Source organism: Staurois parvus, unplaced genomic scaffold (assembly GCF_062004578.1).
Source record: "Staurois parvus isolate SC_StPar_1 unplaced genomic scaffold, SC_StPar_1.0 ptg002140l, whole genome shotgun sequence".
Lineage (NCBI taxonomy): Eukaryota > Metazoa > Chordata > Amphibia > Anura > Ranidae > Staurois > Staurois parvus.
Window position 1 is genome coordinate 875,375 of NW_028319936.1, and position 25,184 is coordinate 900,558.

Here is a 25,184-nt window from a genome sequence, read left to right on the forward strand (position 1 = left end):
ATATTAAGTAATGATGTCTCTTGGATTGGAGTCTCTCTTTACTGATGAACAGCCTCCTTCTTACAAATCCTTCTCCTCCGCTCAGCCTACATACACCAAAAAAAATATATAGGCAAAACAATAGTACTTTATCCTTAAAACCACTGATTTATTCAATCATAAAAATTAGCAATTCACATGGTACAGGTGCTTAATCACACCAGAAATCACACACATGGTAATATGTAGCTGACACTGTATGAACCTATGGATCTCACTTCATTCTCCCACTATCGATTCTCCCACTATCGATCCATCATCCCAGTCTGTCAGCTGACCACTAGCGCTGTGATGATACCAAGCCCCTCCCCTACGTGTTACGCCACTGAGTCATGTGACTTCCTCAGGGGGATATATACACTATTTTTAATATTTAATAAACAAGTGGTTTTAGGGATAAAGCACTATTATTTTGCCTATATATATTTTTTAGTGTATATATACTGAACAGAGGAAGAGGATTTGTAAGAAAGTAAAAGAAAACTCCATTCAAAGAGACATCATTACTTTATGTCCATCCTAGGGGATGCAAGCATTTTATGACCGAGCTTATATGAGATCAAAATCTCCAGGTGAGGGCACATCTGGGGTGTTGGTGGTGGAGGTACACATGGTAAGGTTAAGAAGACACGGAGTAGTATTGGGAAAGAAGTATTCATATGGTGATTTTAAAGAAGTTTTTTTTAGAATGGTTAATTGAATAATTGGGACTTATTAAATATTATATTTTGAAATGTATATATATATATATATATATATATATATACATACATACATATTTTTTTGTTGAGAACTTGAGGTAATGTTTGAATTGATTTCTACTGATGCTGTGAGGAAAGCATGGCACTGTTTTTGTGTTATTTGTGGGTTAGAGCACATTTATATGAGTATATGTAGGTGTTGGCAGCTTTTCTTTTAATTTTAAACACTAGAGCCGCTCGTGGGATTATATTTTATTACTTGTCTGAACACTTTAGTTAGACTTGTATGAGATAATGACAAGATGGCTTATAGGCTAGAGACTCAACATTCGTGGTGTAGAGAAAATGATTTAATGCTTAATACTGCAAAAAGTAAGAAATCTTAGGAAAGATGGAAAATGGCTGGATTGCCCTTATGGCTTCTGGTCATATTTGTATCATTGCCCCATTGAGAGTATTCTTATCCACTGTGCTGTAGTATGATAAGCCAGCTACAGGGCCAGCTGCTTCTATCCACATGATAGAAGTGATCTAATTATGTATACATTCAATTTATCACAATTGTTTAATACTATTTATGCCATGATAGAATAAAAGTGTAAGTACATACAGGGCCAGAATTTTGCATAGCTAACATAGGTCATTCATAAAATGCACGCCATGGTGTGTAGCCTCCATTATTAGAGAGCTCTATAATTAGAGAAAAGTCATCTGACTTTGACAGATCACAAGACTGGATTTTCCTCCTGGCTATTTTTTTCTACACAACTTTCATTCATCTCTATTGTATTCTGCCATTTTTGGACTCTCGAAGCCAGAAAAGTGCCATGTATACTTAGAAAGTACTGTGCTGTATAAATGTGCATTGCAGTCATGTCATTGCTTTTTTAATATTCCCCTAAACATATCCAGAAAAATAGGCTAACCATGGAGCTAGTTTCACTTCAGAAAGTGATGTGGAAACGTTTTGTTATACCATCCACTGCAGCTAGATATCTATAACAATATTCTCCTGTCAACAAATATTACAAAAAAATCCTGATGGGAATATTGCAACAACAATGAAATGATAACAAAACTTACCAAACAAACTTCCAAAATGTCCATCTTTAGTGAGAGGACGCAGCTCATTTTCCCCCCAAGCATATTTCTTGTAGCTGTCCCACGCAAACTTCATCATCTGTAATTGTATAAAGCAAATGTCAAGTATACTGCCGTGTAGTTTCTAATTGAAATATTTAGAACTTATTTAAGGTATGGAACTGTAGGTCAATTAATAAACTATATGGCGGTTAGTACAAATTCTAAATATAACAGTGAACGTGGTATGGTATATCTGATCAAAAAGTAAAGAAGAAAAACTGATCCTAACAGAAATCCAGTAAGCCTCTAAGTTTCTGTAGTGAACTGGAATGCTGCACTGAAATATCAAACAATTGTATCTGCCTTATCTGGATTCTCTTTGTGGACTACATAATACCTCCCCTTTGTTATAGAAATTAAATCACAGGAGAGGTGTTCTGTAGTCCTAAACACATCCTGTCCTAGGATAACAATGCTTCTTATCTTAATGTTACACTAACAACATACACAAACCTTTTTTCCCCTTTGTGCTTTGCAATGTAGTGTTGAAAGGGGGAAAAAAAGCTCTCCTAAAGTAAAACACTTTAAGCATTACCTTTCCATCACTTTACACAAAAGAGTCTCACTAATTTGATATCATTTTAATCAACAGACTGTTACATTTTTGGGTAAATATACTGTATGTGAATGGGAAAAATTACAGAAAAAATAAAAAAAATGTCAAATGTAACACTATTTGTTTCCCAATAAAAAAAAGAAAATAATAATAGTAAATACAAAAAAGAAATTATATATATATATATATATATATATATACAGTTGTGTTCAAAATAATAGCAGTGTGTTGAAAAAATTGAATAAAGCTCAAAGTCCTTCTAATAGCTTTTATTTCCATACACACAAATGCATTGGGAACACTACACATTCTATTCCAAATCAAAACATGAAGAAAAATATATCAAATTTGTGTTGTTCCTCTAAAACAATTGAAGAAAAGTGAATATTAGACTGTTCAAAAAAATAGCAGTGTTTGTATTCTTCTTTACAAACTCAAACATTCACTATATAAACTGAAAAATGTTTGAAGATTTTGCTTTCCTTTGAATCACTTAATTAATATTTAGTTGTATAAGCACTGTTTCTGAGAACTGCTGTACATCTGTTGCATGGAGTCAACCAACTTCTGGCACCTGTGAACAGGTATTCCAGCCCAGGATGATTGGACTACATTCCACAGTTCTTCTCTATTTCTTGGTTTTGCCTCAGAAACTGCATTTTTTATGTCACCCCACAAGTTTTCTATTGGATTAGGATCCGGGGATGGGACTGGCCACTCCATAACGTCAATCTTGTTGGTCTGGAACCAAGATGTTGCACGTTTACTGGTGTGTTTGGGGTCGTTGTCTTGTTGGAACACCCATTTCAAGGGCATTTCCTCTTCAGCATAAGGCAGCATGACCTCTTCAAGTATTCTGATGTATTCAAACTGATCCATGATCCCTGGTATGCGATAAATGGGCCCAACACCGTAGTATGAAAAACATCCCCATATCATGATGCTTGCACAACCATGCTTCACTGTCTTCACAGTGTACTGTGGCTTGAATTCAGTGTTTGGGGGTCGTCTGACAAACTGTCTCCAGCCACTAGACCCAAAAAGAACAATCTTACTTTCATCAGTCCACAGAATGTTGCGCCATTTCTCTTTAGGCCAGTCAATGTGCTCTTTGGCAAATTGTAACCTCTTCAGCACATGTCTTTTTTTCAACAGTGGGACTTTGCGGGGGCTTCTTGCAGATAGCTTGGCTTCACATAGGTGTCTTCTAATTGTAACAGTACTCACAGGTAACTTTAGACTTTCTTTGATCTTCCTGGAGCTGATTGTTGGCTGAGTCCTTGCCATTTTGGCTATTCTTCTATCCATTCGAATGGTAGTTTTTCGCTTTCTTCCACGTCTTTCAGGTTTTGGTTGCCATTTTAAAGCATTTGCGATCATTTTAGCTGAGCAGCCTATCAATTTCTGCACTTCTTTATTTGTTTTCCCCTCTCCAATCAACTTTTTAATCAAGATACGCTGTTCTTCTGAACAATGTCTGGAACGACCCATTTTCCTCAGAATTTCAGAGAGAAATGCACTGTAACCAGCATGTACAACATTTGCTGCCTTTCTTCCTTAAATAAGGGCAATAATTGCCACCTGTTTTTCAAAGAATGAATGACCTCACTAATAGAACTCCACACTGCTATTATTTTGAACATGCCCCTTTCAATTAGTGATTCAATTACACAGAATCAGCAGCATGCATGTCATGACTGTTGGGTCTGTTGGATTTCTATTACTCTACTACACCTGCTAGTAAATTATTTGCCATATAGAAATATCATTTCTACCAAAAACAGTGATTGATCAGGTTAGTGATGTCTGACTGCTATTATTTTGAACACAACTGTATATACATAAACAAAAAAAATACAACTAGTAACAACATTTTTATTTTTTTTTTTTGCTTAATTTTTAAGTCATCCTAATATAAAAACCATTATTTACAAATGCTCAAAATATTCATAAACCAACACTTCAGATTTTTTGCTGTTCAAAATTATGCAATTTTGGGGGTCTTTCAACATATTTCCAATTGCAGGGCCATTGTGTGAGAGAAAAAGCTTCATAAAAAATATCTAAAATATACACCATTGTTCCTACATCTATTTACCCCATAACAGACAAATGTGGTATTGTTTGATTCCAGACAAATAATAACATTCATTTCAGAAAAATCCATTTTGTCTCATCTTTTATATTTTTATATGGACTAAGTATTAGAAAAATGTTTTTTTTTCATAATTTTCACCACTTGTCTCTTATTTCTTGAAAACTATAGTATAACATTTAAAGTAAGGCATCAAAAGAAGGTATTCTCTGTCCTCAAAAATCAATATCATGATTGGCTAGTTTGACTGCCAAGCAAAACAGAAATAACATGTCCAAAACAAGAAAAAGCCCTGGATCTAGAAGGAGCTGTATATGGGTTTAAAGTGTAATTCAAGTGCAGTCAAATTGGGATAACACCAGCTTTACATTTGTTAATAATTTTCTCATTCATATAGCATAATTTATAAAAACAAAATACTAATTGCTGCTTACCATTTTAGATGCTTTTTTCTGATAACTCCAACACTGCAGCACTGAAAAATCCAACTTAGTTCTATTTGTTTTTGAGGTGGCTGGGGAGCTATGTTTGTCATAATTAACCCCATCTGTGTTGTGCTGGAAGATCTTATTATCAGTTGCAAACTAGGTTTGAACACTGTCCTAACAAAGGGTTAAAGCTTGAAAAGCGTGCCTCTTTTATTAGATACCTTATAAACCTATTCAGAACTGGTTGCAACCAGTCATAGCACCTTATCCTAAGAAACACCTAAAAGGTAAGAACATTTTTTTTTTAAAGGTAAGCTGTTTATATGAGAACACATGCCAAACATATAGTGGGGTTTTCTCAAATCTGACTGTAAAAGTATAAATACACTTTAGGCACTAGGACTAATGTGGTTAAATGTATATGTAAATTTATATGTAATTTCAGCTTAAAAATGTCTTTCAGCATGCAACCACAAACCCCAATGTGTTTGTATAATTAAAATGTGTTTGCAATATCTTTCTAAAGATTTATCCACCCACATGGTTTTAATAGTGCTCGTCAAACGGAAACCTCTATTAAACTTCACAAGAAATACAGTTGATCATTGATCATAGTGACAAATGCTCCAACCCAAACACAGATTTGCAGCTTCAGATCAGTTGCAGAACTAATGAAGACATTAAAACATAGAACTCTAACTAGCTCAACAATATATATTTTGATTGTAGTAAAGTATTACATTTAATTGGCAAAACAGATTTACATTCAAGTAACCTCTAGGATATACTGATATGTACAATAGATTTATTTTCTCTCCATTGAGGCACACAGGAATTTTTAGACTGATGGGTTATACTGTTGTCTGCAGGAGAAATAGACAGTGGCAAAAAAAAAAAAAAAAAAGGTTGGTCATTACAAGATGACTTCACCTACAATTACCATGTCTCAAATTTTAGCTTGTGTCTTCTAGGAGAGTGGATGGCCTTTCTTCAGCTCTGCTGCATGTTCTGTTTTTAAGAATATATGCTACTATCAGCTGCTGGTAGATTGATTTTAAATATGTTAAATAATGGATGTCTCTCCAGTCAGCCAAGAAGACCTAATGGATTCATGCCAGATATATTAAGGGATAAGTTCACCTTTTTACCAACATAATAAATGCACATTTTTTTGCAGGTAAAAAAAAATGCATTTGTTATTTTTGGTTGCAGTCTGTAAAGCATTGCACCAGCGAACAGCAGATCACTAGTGCCATGCAGGTCTCCTGCAGACCTGTCAGTGTTTCTGCTTGCCCATATGGGATGTATGGGAAGCAGATACACTGACAGGAAAATTCAATAATCTACCAAGGCACTTCTGTTTTGCCTTGTAAGTGTAATATTTTTCATATCAAAGGTTATTTTATCTAAGATTTACACTATGTGCAGCATTCTGTTTCCCTTTACGTTTGTGCAGAAGGGAATATTTGGCATGGAGTAATCCATCCACCGGTTGATCCTTGTATGTGATTTGATGTGAATGGAAGTCTAGTGGAGTTCATGATAGATATAAGCTTGTTTTGACTTCTCTAGCAGAGGGTCAAAACGATTTGGTAAGCTCAACATTTTTCAGGTAGCAGGATCATTTTTGTTTTTTTGAAGTGATAGCATGATATTACAAGGAGTATAGTTAGTTACATAGTTAGTCTAGCTGAAAAAAGACAAAATTCCATCTAGTTTAACCATAAAAAAAAAAGTAATAATCCTATACCCACCATTGATCCACAGGAAGGCAACCCCCCCCCCCCAGCAAAGCATGATCCAATTTGCTCCTGCAGGGAAGAAATTTCCTTCCTGATCCCCCGAGAGGTAATTGGATATTCCCTGGATCACCTTTACCTATAAATGTTAGTATCCAGCTATATTATGTATATCTAGGAAAGAATCCAGGCCTTTTTTAAAGCAATCCACTGAGCTGGCCAGAACCAACTCTTGAGGGAGTCTATTCCACATTTTTACCACTCTTACTGTGAAGAAACCTTTCCGTATTTGGAGATTAAATCTCTTTTCCTCCAGATGTAAAGAGTGCCCCCTTGTCCTCTGTGATGACCTCAGGGTGAATAGCTCTACACCGAGTTCACTATATGAACCACTGATGTATTTATACATGTTGATCATATCCCTCTTTAATCTTCAGTGTATATTCTGAGTATTTTCAGTGTCCTAATGGACTCTCAATTTATGGAGGATTTATAATTTGATTCACATATTTTTGGGTTCACCATTGGATTTACACCATTTTGGACTTATATTATTTTGGACTGTTTCTTGTGGGTTTTTTTTTTTATTTATTACTGTTCACATATTGTCATTTATTTGTATGTACTATTTTTATTTTGCTTATAACACAACTTTGGACTAGCACAACAGATTTATAATTTATTTATTGAGAACTAAAAGCTGACAGCCGCTAAGGCTGTCGGGACTTGTAGTTCATTCATTCACAGAACACGAACACTGTGAATGAATGACACGGTCATCATTGATTTCAAAAAGGGACAGCTAGTACAGGGAACTTCTCTCTGTACTTCTGTCGCGGGGGAGGCTGCAGCAACTGCAGCATTGAGAACATGTTCCACCGAGAAACGAGTAACATGTTCCCAAAGGTGAACTTATCCTTTTAATCCTGGAAGTTTCCCCAGGCAGCCACCAAGCACTGTTTTCCCAGTTTACACTGGTGTTCTGTCTGCAATAGCCCTGAATTTCTGGAAGTTTCTCCAATCATCTACAAATATTTAAAACAAACAAAAGAGGATGCCTCCATCTCGTGATAGCAATTTATTAAAACTAATAAGACAATAAAAACGCACTCACCAGTTACAAGTGGATCAAGGCTTGTTATAAACCTATTTACACCTCCATAGGATCCCCAGCAGGCTGCAGAACACGGCAGGATGGTGACACCCAGGCAGGTTATGGTGGCATAAAGCCGAAAGAGGTGTTGATTGGAGATGCAGCCATCTTTCTACACCTGGAAGCTGCTGCTGCCTATATTCCACCAAGAGCTCTGCTATAGATAGCTGCTTGCCTGCCCTGTTCTGCAGTCTCATGGGGATCCCATGGAGGTCTATATGGGTTTATGAGAAGCCTTGATCCACTTTTAACTAGTGAGTGCATTTGTATTGTATTTTATTTGTTTTAAAACATTTCTACACCTAGATGGAGGAGCCCTCTTGTGTTTATTTTATATAGGTACATTAGGATCTGAAGACTTAATTGGAGAGAAGCTGCATCCATTTCACCTGGTGTTCCTTATCCATCTCCTGGCTCTCTTATTTGCCCCAATAAATGATGGTTGGGGTCTAGTCAGCGCAATAGCTTATTCATTTTCTTTGGTTTATCTAAAAATATTGGTAGATTCAAGCTGAATGTAGAAATCCTGAACAGCTCCCCAGTTTTTAAGCAGCTCAGGTTCCCGATTTATAATCTACAGTATCTCACAGAAGTGAGTACACCCCTCCCATTTTTGTAAATATCTTATTATATCTGTATGCAGGTGTTCACTTTGCAACAGTCCTTCAGTGGGCAGTGACTACTGTCTGTGTTCCATTTCACACAGGACTCTGATTTTCAGGTTTGGCCAGTAAGTCTCCAGTACGTATCCCTTAAGAAATCATCGGTCCAGAGCAGAGACCGTTTTCCTGTCTCAATATCTGCAACTGTTGTGAGTAATTAGCAAGCTTATGTTGGGTTGGCATTTGTTACAGAAGCAACTGTAGCTGACTGGCCATTTAGTGGAAATTAAAATGCTCCTTTTCTTTCTAGCTTGCAATTACTGTATGTACTTTGCAAGTTGGAAACATGAGGAAGTCCTCTTGATTAATTTTGCTTGGGCTATATAGGGGGAATTGTTTCACTTTTATTTCATATTTTGTGTAGCACTACACAAACTGTTGGCACTACATAAATAGTGTATAATAATAATAATTTGTTGCCTTCTCCTCAGCTACAACTTGACACAGCTCTAACTCTTCAGGGAGAGAACATGGATGTGCAGGAGCATGCTCAAAAGTTCCCATCTTCTATACTTGCTTACTCTATATAGACATTTATTTACATCTTGAGAATGTCTAGGATGAGTAGCGTTGAGCTGTACATTCTACTTCCCAGTTGCTGGCTTTAATGGTATGGCCGTTAAAGACTTGGTTTGTTGATTCAAGAACATCTCTAAATCTGGGTTTACTGTGATGCTAACAGCTACATGCTACCTCCCATATGGTCCAACATCAGACACAGAAGGTATACTACGCTTGGTGTGAGTCTCAGGGCTTTTACCCTAGGAGTTTCTCCATAAAACATATACTCTCCTTCCTGCAGCTGGGTCTAGACCAGCATTTGACTCTCAGCACCTTCAAGGACCAGGTTTCTGCCTGGTCTGTCTTGTTTTAGAGACTGCTGGACTTTCGGCCCTTGATTTAGACCTTTGTATAGGAAGTCTCTAATATAGCACCCACTGTTCATTCCACTCTGGCTTTTTGGGATCTGAATCTAGTTCTCTCTGCATTTCAAAGCTACAGTGCGAACCCATTAGAGACATTATGCTCTGTACTTTCACCAACAAGATGCTTTTTCTTGTAGCTGTCATCTCTGTGGGAGGAGTGTCTGAACTGGAGGTCTTTTCCTGCAAGTACACCTTTCTGGTTTTGAGTAGTGTTGAGGTCCAGGACTTTTTTTTTTAGTGAACGTAGTTCTGCCTTTTACTTTAACCAGAACATTGTTCTCTCATCCCTCTATCTGGCTACAGTTCATCGTAAAGACATTTTCCTCCATTGTCTGGATGTTTTTTGGGCTGTGAAAATCTATTTTTTTGCCACTGCTTCATCAGCAAGACTGATTCTTTTTGTGTTCTAGATGGACCCTTTAAGGGAACACCTGCTTTTCGGTTCACCCTCTCTAGACCATCATCCCAACTTATGGTTTGAAAGATTGGGTTCCACTCTTTTCTGTCAAGGTGCACTTTAGTGGACCTGTGAGTGCCTCTTGCAAGGCCACCACCTGGTCTTCTGTTCTTGTTTTCTAAGCTCTACTAGGTGGATATTCAGCCCCCATCTGTGCCAATTTTGGGACTTAAGTCTTTTAGGCAGCTAGTTCCCAGTTTGCTGTTCTTTTTTTATGTTAGCCTTGTTGCTATGTTGCCCACCCCACTGTTGAACTGCTTTTGGATGCCCAACAGAAATCTCGTGTCCCTCAATGGACGAGAAAGAAAACAGGATTTTTGTACTCACCGTAAAGTTCTTTTTTGGAGGTGTCCCCCTCCTGCTATCAGTATCACTTTGCTACAAAACTAAGTGATTATGGTTGTGGGCAGGGTTATCCTGTGCTAAAAAACAGCTATTTTTGTTGCCAGTATCTTTTTTTCCTGTAGGTGACAGTATCACTTGACAGTCTAACAATTCCTGTTTCCCTTCCCAATGGACTCCAAGAAAGGATTTATAGTCAGTACAGAGTAATAATCCTATTATAATGTCTGCACAATTGCCAAATGCGTTGACACTGCCAAGGAGATTTGCCTTGTTTTCTCTTCATTTTTATGTTTCGTAAATAATCTGACAAATAAAAAGACATTAGTGCTAATGACTGAAATAATATACTGTTTGTGCATTGGAAACTGAATTGCAGGCAAACAGTAAATGCACAGTTGAAATGTTTATGTATTAATGGTCACCTACGAAAAATTTGTTCAGCCAATTTTGTGATCCAGGTACACCTGCCAGACACCAAGGCCAGATCCATGACTTCTAGTGCAGAGCTATGCAATACAGCTTAGTAAAAATAAATCTGCCCACAAACTGCTGCTTGGAAAATGAAGGAACGGCCAAACATGGATAAGATGATGCCTGTGCTCCCCCCTTCTGTAACCATGTGCACAGTGCTACACTGACAGCACTGTGCTAATCAGATCCCAGATATGTTCACAGTGCTGACCTCCCAGGCCCATGCCTAGTAGGTAATCTAAAATTAAAACTAGGTCATTTAAAAATACAACAAAAACACTTTTAATTGAAAAAAAATTATTTGTGTTTTGTTTAATATCTGTCTTGGAATCCATCAAGATAATACAAGTATTTATACAGTATTAGGCATTACAGTCATCCATTGGTAGCTTTAGGGTAAGAATTATGGTAGAACAACCATTCCAAAGTAATGGGTACTGCTGTCTAAATCAATTGATTAATCTGTAACTAAATAAATGGCAATTGCACATCCACGTTGCATATGTCATAAATTAACTTTTTACAGTTCATTTATCAATACAGTCAGTCTACTGGCCTTGAAAGATATATGGTATGTGGATGCTAATGATCTGCAGGACTCTGTTTAGAAATATGTTTTGGGGAGTGCACCACTGGCAACAAAATTTCCACACACCACCTAAGGAAACAATTTCTTTACCCAATCTCCCAGTTCCACCCAGCTGCCAGAACCACTATGATAGGATCTAATGAACTCCACTACATTTTTGTGAAATGCACTTTTCTGTGAGGTACCCCTTTGCAACAACATAAAATTTAATACTGAGTAAGGATTTGTTTTTACTCGTGGATACCCCTAAAAATGTAGGAATATTACTGGATGATTCAGTCAATCAGCACAAACCATAAAGTAAAACAACATTTTGGCAGACTCAATCACACAATTACAAATGATAGTAGAGCATACAGCAAAAACAAATACAATGATGAAATAGCAAGTTCTAGGATTCTTAATCTTATACTATGAAAACAATGAAAGTTACCTCTTTTATTTTATCTCTTCTTTCCCGTGTTTCTGGGTCTTTCTGTTTGTGATGATTTCCGAGTGGCGGATATTTAAGAGATTTTTTGAAAGCGTTATAATCAAATATAAAGTCAGCATGGTTTCTTTGAGCTGGAGATATTTCATTGTCTTTATTTTTGGCTTTGGCAGCTACGATATGCTCTCTGTTCAGTGAATTGTCTTCTTTGTGTTTTTCATACTTGTGAGCTAGAAATCCCAATGGTTTCACGTTCACATCAAACTCATCTTTGGATCTCCACTTTTCCTGATTTGTATTCCGAATCAGAGACTTTTGATCATCTACAGTTTTTTTGTTCATTTTCTTATTAGCATAGCTGTGTATTCGTTCACCACTCTGGCTCTGGGTACCTGATAAAAATATCCTTTTAAACTTTGATGTGTCTGGTAAGAGAAACAATGTCCCGAAACAAAGTGTGATAAATCCTGATAAAAATAACAAGAATACAAATTTCTGAGAAAGACGAAGTCCAAATCCAGCTGGAAATATCCCAGAAATCTTTCTCAAGAACATGGTTTTAATTTGCATCTAATTATTTGTACTTCAGTGACAAATGTTCATTTTGTAATTGCATAGACATCTTATTTTGTCTTTAAATCTCTATTAAATGGTTCAATAGTGTTGAGTCATGAAGCAGCTAGCGTATTCCCACCTGTTTAGATAAAATAAATCTGGTGTTGTTAGAATGAAAGGCTATTTCAGATACCGGTTTTAACACAAAACAAAATATAAATGTAACAATAAAAAATATGAGGCAAATGTGGAGTCATTAAAGTCTGAGTTATTATTGTGGCCTATACTCACGAAACGACAGATGGATTGTAATCAATATTTGGCCTTTGTTTCTTTATAGCTTATGCATATATATGTCATGTGTTATTCCTCAGCACTCCGAAATCCAACAGTTTCATTGGAGAGGAGCACGGAATGGGCCCACTTTATTACCATCACCACATGCTGTATACATTATGAAATATCCAATAAACAGCCTCACACTTAGGGCTCATGTACATTGCAGCTGATAAACTCACATTTAGGAGCTTTTCTGCGTTTTTGTCTGCAGCCCCTGAACTCTTCCTAATGCTTTCCTATGTGTCCATGTACACTATGTCGTTTACAGTTGTTTACAGGCAGTTGAGTTTACAGTCGTTTTTTTAAACACAATAAACTTACTTTCAGGAGTAGATTTTATCAGCGTTTCAAGCGCCAAATGCTTGTAAATGCGGCTAACTGCATTAATAAGCATTTGCGTTTAGAAGCGTTTTTAACTGTTCCATTTCCAGATGCTGTCCAGAACCTTTTTTCATCATGAAAAATGCATGCAAATCTTTTTCAAGGTACTCAAATGGACAAAACACTGAACACGGGATGTTCCCACCAAGCTTGTCACACATTGCTGACCAATGACCAATTCACACCACAGACCTCTCCCACCCTTGGAAACAAAAGATATGTTAATGACCATTCACAGCTCAAATTCCTCATGAAGACCCCCTGCCAGGTGGCCTTAATGACTCACTCCAGCAGACACCTTTCCCACCCTTGAAAACAAAAGAAATGTTAATGAGCAACTCACACCTAAGCTAATCTCAACACATACTGCTGTGTCTGCTTCTAAACTCTGTATTTCTCTGAAACAGTCTGAAATAGTTAATAATTTACCACTTTCCAGTGCATTCTGGGCATTTGGGAAGTTCTCCTGTGCTTATCTTTAAAAAACACTTCTAAACGCAAACACGCATAAACGCAGCTAAACACGGTATGCAAACACGTCAAAACTGACGGTTTTTAACGTGTGTTTACCTGCTGTCAATTTCCAGTGTTCAAACGTGAGTTTATCAGCTGCAGTGTACATGAGCCCTTACATAAGAACCATAGGCAGCCTGCAAACCTCTTTTGGGATTATCTATGCCTGCTGTCAATATACTGCTCAGTAATAATCTTCAAATTATGTCATATCTTTGGTTATGTTAGAAAGATGGAGTTGTGGAAAGCTGAATCACTTAGTTCAAGTGGGAATCACGACTGGGTGTGTTGTCTGATGTAAAGCTATTAACTAGGAAGCTCTTCAAAAGACAGGGGCCAGAAATGAAGCTCTTGTCTCAAGGATGTTGAAGATATCAGGAGGAAAGCAAGCTGATTGTGTGCAGAAAAAAAAAATATTTATTACATTTAAGAAACAGCCAATGTGTTGTAGAAGTTTCATAGGGCACCTTTTATCAGGGCCTTTTGAAATGCTGGAAGGTTTTTATTTTGTATGGTGCAGTTTTAGTAGTCCTGTGTAGTGCTGTTGCAACCTGACGCAGACCCTGTTTTGTGAGCATCCACAGGCTTAAAGTGTTACTAAACCCACAACAGTAAAATCAGTCTGTATATGCAGTAAAGCATGCTTGTTATATGTACTGTGGCATCTAAGGGGTTAACCCTCTGCTTTGTATAAAAATCTGCTTGATTCTGTCTTCTCTGATCCTCCCCTTTTTCCAGTGACCCCCTCTTATCTCCTGATAAGACATATGGAGTCATTCTGCACATACTCAGTTTGGTGTATATTGCTAGAGAGCTTTTTTTTTTTTAGGAGAGTGTATGTGATTGGCACAGGGCCAATCAGCACTGTCCAGACAGAGGTAAGGGTTTCTGCATCCCCCAAAAGTAAAATGGAAACTCCTCCTACAAGCTGTAACCAGTGCTCTGCTAGACACTGATAGAAGTCACAAGACTGCTCTAACTGCTAAAAAGGTATTTAGCAGTTTATATTTACTAAAATAACTGCACTCCCATGTTGTGTGTACTGTGGGAGACCAGATATAGTGAATGCAGGGTCCTGGGTTTAGTAACACTTTAATTTGCATTACCCTATCTACTCCAGGACTAATATAACTACACTGCACATAATACAGTATAAACCTTCAAAAATTTCACAAACTCTGATAAAGGGATCCCTTGGAACCTTCAAAATGCATTGGCTGTTTCTTACATACAATAATTAATAAAGTATTGTTTCCAGTCACGATCAGTCTAGTGTTTTTTTTTCAGATTTAATGACACTTACAAATAGTAGTAGCAAGACCAGAGAAGTATTTAAATTATGGGGCAGATAACAATGGGTTAAATGTTCTACTGGCTGCTAAATGTTAACATTATACAAATGAGAATTAGATGCATCAGGACCTCAAGAGGGTGTAAAAAAATAATGATGATAAAGGAACCACAAGAGAAAGCCAAGAAGTCAAAGCTAATTGTGTAGCATCCAAATAAACATTCATCATAGATGTATCTGCTGAATTTTTAATTGCTCTCTACCACAGAGAATAGTAATAATTTAATTAAAGGTATGGGCAGAACTGCGTTTGAGTTCTTAGATACTAGTGAAACACAAAGTATATTAGGATCAGCAAAGACACATTCCTAGAATTTTTCTGTATTAAAAAAGAAGCAGGGAGTGTCAGTTATAGTTTGCCAAATCAAATTCTTTATAGGAAACAGCTAGAAAAACCAAAGTTACAATAGAAAAATGAAGGCTGACAGTGCTAATTAAATGTCTTCAATATTTTATCATTTAGACCTTCACGTGGGTTGTAGCTCTCACTCTCCATGATTGGCTGAAATTTTATGGGCTTCCTAATGGTGACTCACCCTGTAGCTGCACCCAACAATACACTGAACTGCCAGTGGTGGCAATCAGGCTCCAGTCACTGTAGGTTTTAATCTTTTATTGGCTCAATATCTTGTGGAGTGGGTTAGGGCAAAAGATACCCCAGAAACAGCAAAATATCCCAGGTCTTCAAGAAACCGCAAACTAAGTGCAGCCTCCTAAGAGCTTCTACTAACAGCAAAGTTGATAATGTCTCTAATATTTCATTAGTAGCCTAACAATTTATTAGCAACGTCCAGATAATATAATGACCCTCTAACCCCATATAGCAGCACTGTCGCAGGTAACTTGGATAGCTGAGCAACAGAAATCCCCATGCAATGTCCTTTGGAAGCAGCTCCTTTCAAGCTCTCCAAGATATCCGAAATTTAGAGGTCAAAAATCCTAATCTGCTTTCTTGTTCCAGATCACTATTTCCTGTAGTTTTATACAGGATTGTCAAAAGGGTCAGATACATACATCTTGCCCCCCTAGGCAACTGGCTTGTGCCGATTTCATCCTACCATACTCAGTACTAATCTTATTCAAGGCCAAATGAAGTTGGAGGCAGAGAGCTGAAAGACGGTTTCATAGTACACCTGAACTAGAGCCATTCTAGTACCTTTTTTTTGCATGTGATTTTGTTAATGTCTACATTATGTTTGGGCTGCTGCATGCAGCTCCCTTGCAGCACTGTCTCCCTGGATCACAACCTGTGTTAGCCATATAGAAATAAGATCTTGTTTGCCAATATATACCAATGTTGGCTGTTATTAGAAAGCTTGTGGGGGGTGGCAAGGGTAGGTGGGTGATGATGGACCTTCCTCCATGTTTCCCATTAACTTGTTGGGTTCCCAAATCTGGGTCACATAAGAGGACTACCCCTGGGGTGGGTTCCCCTTGGCTATGCTAGGCACCTGGAACAAGATCACTTTCAGTAAATCCCCTATAATTATAATAATACACATGGGGTACCTTTAGTCTGTACCGCTTTCATTAATTCCTTGGGCAAGCTGAGGTTTCTGTTGGGCAATACTCTACCTTAAGGTGGGCCTCTATTCAGAGATGAAAGTACACCGTGTATTCTTGCACCATATCTGTTCTCCAGTCAACTCTCAGGACCCTGTGACAAAGGACACTGTCTTTATAATTTGCATTTAGGAGGAACATGCTGAGCCCTATCCACATCCACCTGTCCAGCATTTTACACTACTGTCCCTACTCTTAACTCAGGCTATGTGTTGCCCTAGCATTCCTGAAAAAGGTAGAATCCAAGTACTACAAGGTCCATCAGTGGCATTCCCCAACAGCTGGTGTCTTCAGAGGTGAGCCCCAGGACTTTCTACGCTATGGCGGCAGCAGCAGACGACAGTCTTCTACTACTCCTGAGTGCTGCTTCCCGATCTTCTCCCTCTCTCAGGGTTTCCCAGGTTTGGGCTCTCCCTTTTTCTCTCTCAACTACCAACTCTCTACTGCTCTCACTCCTGATCACTGTCCCTCTTTTATATATCACAGGATCAGTGGGTTGGACCCAGAGATAAGACGCAAAAACCAAAGAACCGGAAAAGGCATTAAAGCCTCTCCCTCTGGGCAGCACCTAACTAGAACATTCATTAACCAACCTACAAGCTGCTACCCTGGCATGACCTGGTGACCACAACACATTATTTGCATTGCCACTATTTTTGGCAAAGTAATTTTAGTGGCTTAAAAGAATGGTTAGTTGGCCAAATGTTTAGACAGAGAGTAACTGTAACTTGCAGTTTCCTAAACAGATGCAGAGTTAGAAACAATAATGCAAAACTGGTTCAAAATGGCAGAGAACATGCATACACTGCAGAGTAAAAATAGCTATACAAACATGGACTCTTCACAGCAATGTCTCTGTGACTCAATCAAGGCAATATTTGGATGCATATCATAGTCTCTATAGGACTAGATAGCAACAGCGAGTAAAGCTGATAATTACTACTCCAGTAAAACAGTACTTATAGACCATGTCCCCCACAGTTATATCCAGGGCAGCTCTAGAAACACAGGTAGGCAGTTGAAGGGATCAAAGGATAAAAATCACCCTACCTGAAGTGGAGTACTCTGGTAGCAAAGGGGCCCTCCACAGTAGCTGGGTCTTTTGGAGAAGCTGCGTGCTGTTAGGTTCTGGCCTGGCAGCCTGCACAAGGGTACTGACAGTGGAGGGTCTCTCACCTGGCTGCAGGTTACTTGCCCAGCTACTTCTGTCTCATCAGGAGTGGCCTCTCTTCCCTGGGCATACTGTATCTAGGAACCCAGAGAGTTGTGGAAAAAGGAGGTCAAAGTGCCTATCCATGTATCTGAGCATAGTGAGTAAATTGGCATTTTGCTACTTTGGAAAGTGTTGGCTTTGAACATGTTCTTCCCATAGCTCATGGAAAGCTCAGAGCTAAGGTTCATATTTTTTGACTAACGTACAACCTTTTGCATTTGGCACAACATGAAGATATATTATGATGAATAAAAATCACTACACAGAGACTTATTAGGGCAGATCAAGGTGTAATGACAATGTGCAAAGTGCAGTAACCCCAAGCAACCAATCACTGCTCAGTGTATTGGAGTTAGATAAGTAAATGATGCTTTCTGATTATTTGCCATGGGCTTCTTTATTTTGCACATTGTGATGGTTTTTCGTACCACTTTAATGCATAAGTTTGATAGGCTGAGATCTCAACTATTTTCCCATTTTAGTTCTCTATATTGAAAGCGAGATGCATTTATTGAATATTTCAGAGTGATCACAAAGATTATGTTACCATAGGGATCTGTTTTTCCTCTGTTTTGTCTTGTGTAGGCTAACAGTGCCAACACAGATCCATAATTAGATTCTGATTTTTACCTTCTAAAGATTAGAAAACTTTTAGCATCCCATGTTTCAGTAAGGATCCAGTCATACGTCTGTGCTTCTCACTTTGTGCATTAGAAGCTGTAGCAATCAGGCCCCATTCACATATCGCACAATGGAAATGAGCATTTCCACTTGCAATTTCCACACGATTCCTTGTGTGCATGTTTGTCATGGCAAAGAAGCTCAGGGACTGCATTTTGACCCTGAGCTAGGTGCTTTCTTACACACGCATTTTGCTGTGCGACAATTGCACACCTCATTTGGGGTACCATTCATGCGCATTTTTGCCATGATTCATAAAGTGTGAACAGGGCATCAAACAGAGTCCGCTCATTTCCGGGCTGGAGGACATCCAGAAACATCTAGGCTTTTACTATCCCAGAACCACCTCTTTCATTCATTGGATTTTTTTTTTTTTTACTCATGGAGGCTTGGTATCACATGTGGGTATTACCTAGGGTAATCTGCATGCAAATGCATTTGTCTAGCTAAACTCACTACTCCAATCTGACCTCCACATATTAAAAAGACATTCTAATATTTGCATAATTACTCCCAGGAGCCTGCCCACTGCTTGCATCAGGGCTATTGAGAAGTGTACAGTACTGAGGCAGACTTTTTAGGAAACTATGTACAGAATCCTTCTGAACCTTCCAACCAGTCATGATCTGCTTTCATTGCAGAGATCCAGAGATTATGTCATTAGGTAAAAAATAAGGTATATATTGATAACTATAAATATAAGAATAATTATTCAATCAGACCTCTAGCCAAAATAAAATAAGATAGAAAGTATACTTATGCAGCTATATTTACCTTCATCTTAGCCATTTCCCCCCACATCACTTTTTCTCTGCCATTAAATGTAATCAGTCTGATAGCCAGCATCATTGACGCCACTTCTTTTAAACCCTTTCCCATCCCAGCGTGTGACTGGACAGTGAAAGGAGGAGCAGCACTGTGATGAGCTCATCTCTCTCTATCACCATGCTTTTTCCTGTGATTTTTCCTCTTACAAATCCAACTCTGCTATATGCTCTGCTATATGAGGAATGGAAAAAGTTAATACCAAGCCAAATTCAGGTACTTACACTGCTTTCATTTTTATTTATATATTTGATAATGCATTAATGATTACAGAGCTGCATTTGTTTTTCTGCCTGTACACATGATCAGTGGATCAGGGGTGCAGTGTCAGACTCCTGCAGACAAGCCTGCAGCATTCAGTCCGTACCTGTAATACAGGCTGACTGTTTACAAGCTGCAGGGCTTGTGAATGAATTACAAGGCTACTCATCAGCGACCCCGATGTCCATTCACAACTACAAGCTATCAGCTGCAAAGTGTGACAGTACTTGTAGTTCAAGTCATTAACAGGAAATTATGAATGAATGGTGAGGCTGTGTGGGCGGAGCCCTGACAGTCACATTATTTCCAATAGTGATAGTGGGTGCGGGAGAAGATTCCCCGATCACTGTCACTGGGGGGAGGGAGAGGCTGCAGCTGCTGGAACATGTTACATGTTCCACCCTAAATCTGGGTGGAACATGTAACATGTTCCAAAAGGTGAACTTATTATTTAAGTGTATGTAACACCCTCCTAGTTAAATGCTCGGATATATATGGTTAGGATAAGTATAGCTGTGTTTCTCTGCTTAACAGAGAGACAGTTAGAAAAATCTAATTTGGCTCTCTGCGTAACAGAGTGATGGATTAGTCAGGTCTGCTCATGATGCTCTGGTGCTACTGAGTTTGTCTGAGTTCCACCCGCTTTCAGGAAACTATGAGAACCTTCCAGAATATGGGTAGGGTCTAGGCAAATGAACAGCATTAATATGGATACAGTCTTGACCAACTGCAGGGGAGAGTGGCCCCATTGCATGCTGGGAGTGGTATTTATGTTCTGTGAGCACATGGACTCAGCATCTTTCCCGAGAGATGATTGCACCAAGTGACGCTGAAGGCGGGCTTGTATCATCTGGCACTGGCTGCCATGAGACCTCAGGTGGGCGACCTGAAGGCCTGAGGTTAGGAAGAGTGACCCTGTTTCTACAGTAAGCTGACTGAGGGGAGCTGTCTGCCAAAGATCTGTATGGTATCACTGGAGAGAGAGTCACTTTGAAGATTGGAAGGAGGTTGCCATTCTGTTCTTGGGCTTGTGAGTATAGACAGACAGGGTCTGAGAAAAAGGGAACACTGGCTGGTGTTCTGAAGAGCTTGTCCAACTGTTGCTACTGCAAAAGACTTTGCTCAGTGTCTATTACTTTTGGACTGCCACAGTCTGCTGTAAGAAGCCTGTACCTGAGGAGCTCAGCCTGCAACTACTCAGCCAGGACATCAATTGTGCTCAACTAAGAGATCAGCTAGATGTCCTCAGTGTGAATAGTTCTAAATTTGGAGTATCCTATTGAATTCCCCATCCCTATCCCCAGTTCTTCAATAAAACTCCAAAAAAAAAACAAACATCCCCTAGACTGGTCATTGAAGACAATGAGTGAAAGAGTGTGTGTGCCTGGCTATGGGGTGAAGAAAGGGGGAAACCTGGGCAAAAATACAAGCGGCTCCTCCAGGGGTAGCCTTACAAGTAGAAGTGTACATGGGCTCTTACTCCAAAATTTAGAGCTCAAATCCTGTGACCTATCATATTTAAATTTTAAAAGCAGAAATCCATTTTTTTTAGAAAGAGTGAGAAAGTGCAGAACCCTTTGTCAGTTTTTGCTAGAGTTAGGCTTTAACCACCTCCCGTCCGGACATGTATATAAACGGCCGGACGGTGGCAGTGCAGGGTCGGGTGGCTATTTATAAACGGCCTCCCCGCACCCTGCTTGTGCGCGCTCCCTGGAAGCACGCAACACCATGATCTGGTACCCGCTGTTTCCTCCGGACACAGTGGAACACCGATCGCCATACGGGACCTCTGTGAGAGGTCCCGATCATGTGATCACTGATTGGCCAATCAGTGATCACATGCAGAGTAGTAAGCAAGATATCACTTCTGACATCATTGCTTACTACATGTGAAATCTGTGAATGATCCCAGAGGTCACATGGTACAAGGCTATTCACAACAGCCTTGTACCATGTGACAAGCTGTGACCAATCACAGCTCACACAGTAGTTCTCAATGGCTGCAAGAATGCAGCTAGAGAGAAGGAGAAATGATTGCTTTTACAGCCTTTATGGGTGTAAAAGCAATCAGTGTAAAAAAAAAAAAATCTTTCATTCAAAGTGTGATAGCACTGAAAGCTGAAAATTGGCATGGACAGGAAGGGGGTAAAAGTGTCCGAACTGGAAGTGGTTAATATAATTGTAAGCTAACTCTCATTTCAGGTGGCACAACCTTAGAACCTCTTATTGGGTACTACTGTAAGAATCTGTGTTAAGATACTAACAGAAACATAGTAACATAGAAAAGTGATAGCAGAAAAAAGACCACGTGTCCATCGAGTCTGCGTTTTTTTTTGTTTTTTTCATAAACTTTTTTGTCTGAGTATGAATCTACAGTATGTGTGTCCCCAGCATGTTTGAAGCCCTTTACTGGCTCACTACCTTTTCAATAAAATAATACTTTCTATGACTAGTTTTGAACTTTCTTCCAGTTAGTTTGAGGTCATGTCTCTGCGTTCTTGATTTTGGTTTCATATTGAAAATACTGCCCTCCTGAACCTTATTCACCCCCTTGATGTATTTAAAGGTTTCAGTCATGTTTTCACTTTCCTTTCTTTCCTGAAGTCACTCTTGATAAGTTTTATCCCCCCAGACCTTTCACCATTTTTGTTACCCGCCTCTGGACTTGTTCTGTCTTATCAATATCTTTTTGTAAGTGAGGTCTCCAGAACTGGACACAGTATTCTAAATGAGGTCTAACTAAAGATCTATAAGGGGAATCAGGACCTTCTTCCTCCTGCTGGTGACCCCTCTAGTGGTGCATCCTAGAATTCTATTCACTTACCCCACTGCCTGGTCACACAGTTTGCTCATTTTGCAATCATCTGAAATAAGTTCCCCAAAATCTTTTTACTCTGTAGTGTTGGCCAACACTGTATCCCTAACGTTGTACTTTCTCAAGGGATTTTCCCTAGGTGAATTATTTTACATTTAGAATAGTAGACCCTTTTTCAGAAGACGTTTCTCCAACAATAAATTTGATATAAAATTTTGGTGCATAAAGTAACCAGTGGTGAAGAAACGCATCAGTGGTGTGACTAGAGGTGACGTACCTTGGTTGTCCTTCGGCTCTGAATACCGTCCGGGAGATTGACTGTGTGTACAGCCACTTCACAGGATCTCCACCTGGCAGATTTTATGTTTACTGCAGTGGATTTTGAGGGATTAATTGACTAAGCTGGGGGTGAAGCTGAGGATTTTTGAGTACTTTGAGCACTTTGTTATAATTGTAGGGCTAGGCGGGTGGAGAGTGATTTTCCAATTGTTGGTGGTGGTTAGCAGACACTGAAGCACTGGTGAAAAGAAAGTTTTTCAGCAAAAAGAAGATGTTTAAGTGGACTTTTTTCTTGATTTTTTAACGGAGGCTCCAAACTGCGGCCCTTTGCTAGCCTTTATCTGGCCCTTGGGGCACTATTCTTTTCACTGATTTGAAGCACTATTCCTCCCACTGACACCAACAATGGGTCACTATGTCTTCCACAGATACCAATGATGGGGTACTATTCCTCCAACTTATACCAATAACGGGGCACTACTTCTCCTACTATTGACAGCCAACCCTGAGGCCATGTTTATTCTCACTGATGCTGAGCCTGGGACATTTTCTCCCCCCACTGGCCACAATCTGGCTCCCCCCTGAAGTCTGGAGGACAGTACACTAGACCGTTGTTTGGAATGTCTGGAGACACCTGATTTATAACATTGGGTGTTTAGCACCGTACGTTGGTCTACTCTAGTCACACTTATTATTGCAACATTGTATCTTTTAGGGCTCGTTCACACTTGACTTTTTTTCCAACTCTTGCCAAACACCTCTATCGCGTTTGACAACCGTTGGTCCGGTGTTTGCGGAGCGTTTTTAACGCTCCAAAAACGCCGCATGCACGGTTTAGCAGCGGTTGCTAGGCATTTGCCAAGCGTTAAAATGCCCCACAAACGCCTATAATGACATTTGAATGGTGTTAACGCTCCGCAAATGCCTCGCAACCGCACCGCAAATGCCGACCGAGCGTTTGTGGAGCGGCACCATAGACTTGAATAGGAGGCTTCAACTCCTCCTGACTCGACCAGAGGTGTCCGTTTTGCCGCGACGCTAACTCTCCCGTTTGAACAGCACTATGTGCTGCAATGTGCAGAATTTTCCGAGGCGTTTGGAAAACAGTAAAAACGCTTCTCAAATGCCTGTCTGCCGCTTGCTAACAAGTCTAGTGTGAACGTAGCCTTAGACATTGTTATTTTGCAGCAAGTATTGCACAGCAAGTATTTCACAGTGTACTGTATGTTGTTGAAGGATTTCATCTTTTATTTTACAGTGTGGTTGTACTTTCAGCTCTATTTTAGGAAACCTCATTCTGTTGCTGACAGATAAGATACCCGTAACCTAATTTCTTATACCTCCCTTTGCTCTATTTATTACATTTCCACAAGAAGCTGTCAGTGAGAGATGTACTCAATTAATCATTTTTAATGTTAGTGAAGTGAACGTGTATTAGTGTACAATCATGAGCAGAAATTTCTTGTTTTTAGAAATTTCCACATCCTTGATGGGTGTTAGAAGTACTCACAATTTGACTTCACAAAAACCTAGGTCTTTTTTCAGCGAAAACATGGCAGAATGCAGTTCTGAAACCTCCAGAGCTAAATGTATGTAATGACAAGGGATGCTGGGGTGTGCTGGAAGGTTTATTGATGCGGGCTGCTCTATCTCTATTGTTGCTGGGGGAAATTTATTGTTGATGGAGGGGTCTATTGTTGCTGGGAGGTATCTACTGTTAAGGGAGGGGACTATTTTGTTGGCTGCTGGAGGGTCTATTGATGCTTTTGGTGGATCTGTCGTTGCTGTAGGGGTATTTTATTGCCGGGGGTCTATTGTTGCTGGGGGGAATATATTGCTGCTGGGGGATCTATTGTTGCTGGAGGGGAATTTTGTTGCAGGGAGTCTATTATTACTGGGGGATCTATTGTTGCTGGATGCAGGAGATCTATTTTACATCTTGTTATCATTAACAATTCCATACAAATTACTTAGCACCACAACATGATACCTGGCTCTGTATTCCCTAAAAGGTGCGGTACTCAGAGGTGGGTAGAGATTGAAATAGCAAAAAAAATATAATAAATTCCGGCTTGTCAGTCTTTTGATGTGGTAGCTGCATTTGTTTTGTTTTTTTTAAGTCCATTTTCTGCAAGTAACTGTCACATGCACTGAAACAAAGTCTCAATCAATGTTATTAGCCCTCTGAGTTTTCTTCTATGGACTACAGAACCTTTCCCTTTTATGTTGTAGAGATGATAGAAGGTGGAGGGTGTTTTGTAGTCCTGTCCTAAGGTAACAACGCTGTTTCACCATAGAAATAAAACATTACATTTTCATTGTCAGCCCAGTAGAGGAAGTGTGTTACTAACAGGATCACCAGATGAAAAAAAGCCTAAAAAATAAAACTAATTCATCCTACACACCCAAAGACTAAAGCTACCCATATATGGGTTAAAATTCATCCAGTCCAGCAGGGAATTTCAAGTCACTTATAGGCAGGCTGTTGTACATAAGTCGATCTATCATTCGACTTGTGTACAACCAGCCTATCAGGTTTTTCCCAAACAATCAGTGCCACCAGCTATAGCCAGCATCACTGATCATTGTATTGTGATGGGGAGGAAGACTCCCCTTTGTCAGAATACAATACCACAGCTGGAAGGATTACCCCATCCACACACTCGATATACAG

At 39.2% G+C, this 25,184-nt stretch overlaps 1 protein-coding gene across 1 annotated transcript in view; it reads right to left on the reverse strand.

The window, feature by feature from the left end:
* MAN1C1 (mannosidase alpha class 1C member 1) overlaps nucleotides 1-25,184 on the reverse strand; it is a 151,380-nt gene that overhangs the window by 104,409 nt on the left and 21,787 nt on the right. The window contains exons 2-3 of the mRNA XM_089665166.1: nucleotides 11,738-12,428; nucleotides 1,824-1,920 (exon numbers count right to left, since the gene is read on the reverse strand). Of these exons, the coding sequence (XP_089521292.1) occupies nucleotides 1,824-1,920; nucleotides 11,738-12,304 (664 nt within the window). The 5' untranslated portion in view covers nucleotides 12,305-12,428. The remainder of the gene's footprint in view (nucleotides 1-1,823; nucleotides 1,921-11,737; nucleotides 12,429-25,184) is intronic.